The 4403-nt window shown below is 36.5% G+C and overlaps 1 protein-coding gene across 1 annotated transcript; it reads left to right on the top strand.

Annotated features, from left to right (window-relative positions):
• Positions 1 to 742: 742 nt before the first annotated feature.
• Positions 743 to 4163, top strand: LOC136816040 (uncharacterized). Its single transcript, XM_067072471.1, has 5 exons — positions 743 to 1908; positions 2200 to 2257; positions 3038 to 3114; positions 3536 to 3632; positions 3862 to 4163. The coding sequence occupies exons 1-5, from the start codon at positions 769 to 771 to the stop codon at positions 4074 to 4076; spliced, it is 1587 nt and encodes a 528-aa protein (XP_066928572.1). The 5' UTR covers positions 743 to 768; the 3' UTR covers positions 4077 to 4163.
• Positions 4164 to 4403: the final 240 nt, after the last annotated feature.

Below are 4403 nucleotides of genomic sequence, written 5' to 3'. Positions count from 1 at the left end.
TAAGGTCTCATTTCAACCAAAAATAGTCGCTCTCCATTGCAGTGTTCGAGCTGTAAAAATCGCAGACTGAGAAATTAGGGATTCGCGATATCGCCACCGAGTGAACAACTCGGACTTGTGTGGAGGAGAGCAGACTTCTGTTGAACTTTTAAATATTGAAATACGGTTAGGAATATTATAAGGTCTCATTTCCACCAAAAATAGTCGCTCTCCATTGCAATATCCGAGCTGTAAAAATCGCAGACTGACGAATTAGGGATTCACAATATCGCCACCGAGTGAACAACTCGGACTTTTGTGGAGGAGAGCAGACTTCTGTTGAACTTTTAAATATTGGAATACGTTTAGGAATATTATAAGGTCTCATTTCAACCAAAAATAGTCGCTCTCCATTGCAGTGTTCGAGCTGTAAAAATCGCAGACTGAGAAATTAGGGATTCGCGATATCGCCACCGAGTGAACAACTCGGACTTGTGTGGAGGAGAGCAGACTTCTGTTGAACTTTTAAATATTGAAATACGGTTAGGAATATTATAAGGTCTCATTTCCACCAAAAATAGTCGCTCTCCATTGCAATATCCGAGCTGTAAAAATCGCAGACTGACGAATTAGGGATTCGCGATATCGCCACCGAGTGAACAACTCGGACTTGTGTGGAGGAGAGCAGACTTCTGTTGAACTTTTAAATATTGGAATACGGTTAGGAATATTATAAGTTCTCATTTCAACCAAAATAACCTGGTGAAAGGTGACGTTGTTTCAACATTCATGCGTACGGTCGCCAAACAAGATGATAAAGTTAAAGTGTCAAGTTCGAAGCTTTTCACTGCTATTAAGAACGGTGATCACACTGTTGAGTATCAAATTTTCGAAAAATTGGATCCCTCAGCATACAACTTAATACTCATACCGATTCATCTTACTGGAAAGATTGGGCATTGGTCAGTTATTGCCATATATCCAGAGGTGAAATCGATATTCCATCTTGACTCCATCCTGGCTGATAGAACTGATGTTTTTGATCCGGTAGTTCACCTTTTGAAGAGAATTTACCTTAACAGTGGAAAGTCTTTCAAACAATCAAGCTGGAAATTTTATCAGCCCTGGGACATGCCAAAGCAGTCCGATTCGCACAGTTGTGGGGTGCTTGCTTGCCTAACTGCCTACAACCTGACAAAAAACACGTCCTTTCTTCCCTATGACAACGAAATAACAATGATGCGTTACTGGATAGTAAAAACTTGTCTGGATGAAGTTATCACTCTGCCTGAAAGGACTGGCTTACAGAAAAAAAAAGTTGCTCTCCCGGAACCATGTGAACCATTACAACCTATACGTCTTTTGACCAACTTGATTGCTCTAAACGTGTATGGCAAAATTTTTGAAATAGTGTCCGAGAAAGCTTTCGTGAGTGATGACTCAATTTTATCAGACGCAGACACGGAGGATGTAAAGGATGACAACGAAGAAGGTGGTAAATGGTCAATAGATGGACCGAAGGAAGTTGTTTTGGAGGAATTATTGGATAATTATTTGAAGTCAAAATCACATATTAATGAATTAAAATCAATCATTCGGACGCCAGATGACAAAAGTAAGCATGACATAGTCCATTATTACACAAAGTATTCCAAGAAAGATGTTGTTACGGCATGCAATCAGTCGGCATCAAGTTACTGTATTTCGTTTGATGAAAGGTGTGAAATTGGTTTCCGGCTTCGAGAGATGATGAATTTTTCCAGCATTGGTATATGTATAAAGACTACGGTAGCTGATTTCTACGCCGACGTTGTTTGCCCTGTATTCCTCTGTTTGTTCTTTCAACATAAACATGGCTGTACCCAATTGGAAGCGGAAAAACGTGTAACTCAAGGGGAGCTTCCGTGGCATGACAGAATCTTGCTAGAGGTAATTTTTCTATTTACAACGTGACAGTATATTTTTTTTCCAGAATCCACCCATTTTAGAGAAAGAAAACAGGCAACCCTCTTAAGTCCCTCAAGCATTTTGCAACAGGATTTTGTGGATCTTGTGTTCGAACTTTAGTAGAATACTCCCGTCGGTCAACAATGTTTGTATACCTCGTTGTAGCTAAAAAAATTCAATTCAGGGCTTTTACATGGTGTTACCACTTCTTAACATTTAGAAAAAGATAACCAATAAAAATTATCCTTTTTTCTAACGATTCTTTTCCCACAGAAATCCGAGCACAACATGTATTTAGGAATGACTACTTTCAACCAAATGACAATACAAGGTAACAAAAAATTAAACTTTTTTGTGTTAGGAGCATTTGTCATTTTTATTATTATTATTGTTGTTGTTATTACTTATCATTTAAATTTGGACAATGTGAGCAAAGTTTAAAGGTATCTTGAAATTTTGAGGCTCTGAGATAAATGAGAAATGCTAGCGACAGGAAATCGTTGTTTTTGAAATTTTAAGAACACATGGATTGCAAGCCAGTTCATTATTTCCTGTATAATATGTATATATATAAAGCCGAAAGTCGAATTCGGAATCCAGGAATAATTACCCTAAAAGAATATGTATAACATGTCATTGTTTTGTTGGCTACTTCAGGCAGAAATTTATATTTTGTACGTGGTAAATATTAAAAATTTAAGATACGTAATAGTTAACGGACATTTGCGAGTACAATATGAGAAATATTTTACGAGTTCCGCGATTTTTCCGTACATTATTTTCCGAGCCTTTAGGCGAGGAAAATATACGGAAAATCCGGAACGAGTGAAATATTTCCATATTGTACGAGCAAATATCTGATAACTGGTTTATCGGTGACCCAAAAAATGCACTTTTTGTGTTGAAAAAAAACGCAGGACACTTTTGTAGCAAAGTGACGTTAGATTGCTGCTACCGCTACAATGCAACAACATCTTTTTGTCAATTTATATTTTTACATGTAAAATATAAGATATATTGTACTCTTTTTAACCAATCAGATTGCAGATATTTTTTGGATCGCCGATAAATGAATCTACTGTTAATTTAACTTTTTTTAATATATTTTTAGCTATTTCTGGAAAAAATGCCTTACAACAAAGGACGCATGCTGTCATCAGTCTTCACAACGGGGAAAAGTCAAAACGAGTATGTAGATATTCCGCCTTAACGTCGTTACAAAATTTAAAAATCCAAAAAAAAGGCGTTTGTACAGAAAAATAGTACAAGTCAATGATTTATGATAGCCAGAAGGGTTAGATCCGTGTTCTTGGTAGAAAAATCGGGCAAGTTCTTGGTGGAATTTCCCACCAATGAGGTCGCGTGAAATCGATTATATTTTTTATCGATTATCGATCTATTGTTCTTGATCTCCCACTTAAATGTGTGATGCAAAAACTGCAAAACAATGAAATGCTGCATCTAATCCATCGGCACGACATCTAAAAAGTCAGATTTTGCTTCACTTCTTTTTGCTGGAAAAAGCTTATAGTGTTACCAAGCCCTTCTGGCTTTAAACATGTGGTACGTAGACTGATTTAAACTAACATTTCATTTTGGGTCTTTTTAGATCGGGAAACATAGAGGAGATGACCAAAATGAGAATGTTCTTTACATAACGGATCCTCCTAATTATGCATGCAGAGTCTTGATCCAACTGAAAAACGGTGAGCTTATTTTCAGAAGATAATTATTGTTTATTTTGAAAGATTTTAGAAGGAGAAGGTTTGTTTTTTTTTCGAGAAGTTTTTTTCCTATAACGGTATAATGTAACATGCTCCAACGTCTCTTTTACTTGGCCTACTTTTTCCATGGACCCATTTTTCGAACAATTCTGTATAAACATAGCAAGGATTTTGCACTTTGTAACTCATAAAGAAGAGTGTTCCATTTTAGTTTCAATAATTGACGTGATTGTGCAGATAATGAAGGAGTGTGACAGGCGCCAGCTCATATCCCTGTCGATCCCTATCAATGACCTGCTCGATGAGATCATCAATGTTGTCAAGATGCAATGTAAAAGTAAATTCAAGTACATTCGATGCATCCGTTTGGTAGTGCCAGACCTTACAAAGAACAATGCGAATAAAATAATTGAGCTTTTTAAATAAATACTATCGACTTTTACAGTACAAACCTAAGGTGGATTAGTTTTCACGATTTCCGCAAATTTTGGCCATTTTCACGATAAAATTAGTCCTCGAGAAAAATTTAAAAACTGAATTTTGCTGAAAACTCCTTGAAAGATGAAGATATTGGTGGAAAAAGAGGCCGATTCTTGAAATTTTATCCACGTGAAAATTTTGGATTCCCAATCCGCGAAAATTAATCCACTAAAGGTTATTTGTTTATATCGTTTGAATTTATTTGAAGGTCCGGTCCTGCTTGAATCAAACCATTGCTAATCATTGAGCCAATTTGAAATCGAGTGAAAATTC

The sequence above is a fragment of the Clytia hemisphaerica genome, unplaced genomic scaffold, assembly GCF_902728285.1.
Source record: "Clytia hemisphaerica strain Z4C2 unplaced genomic scaffold, Clytia hemisphaerica genome assembly, whole genome shotgun sequence".
Taxonomy (NCBI): Eukaryota; Metazoa; Cnidaria; class Hydrozoa; order Leptothecata; family Clytiidae; genus Clytia; species Clytia hemisphaerica.
Note: the sequence above shows the minus strand (reverse complement) of the source record. Positions and strands in the feature narration are given on the sequence as shown.

Coding starts and splice junctions, on each gene's coding strand:
- LOC136816040 (XM_067072471.1), top strand. CDS start 769: ATGCGTACGGTCGCCAAACAAGATGATAAAGTTAAAGTGTCAAGTTCG. Junction 1,909..2,199: donor ATGACAGAATCTTGCTAGAG/GTAATTTTTCTA, acceptor CTTTTCCCACAG/AAATCCGAGCACAACATGTA. Junction 3,633..3,861: donor CTTGATCCAACTGAAAAACG/GTGAGCTTATTT, acceptor GTTCCATTTTAG/TTTCAATAATTGACGTGATT.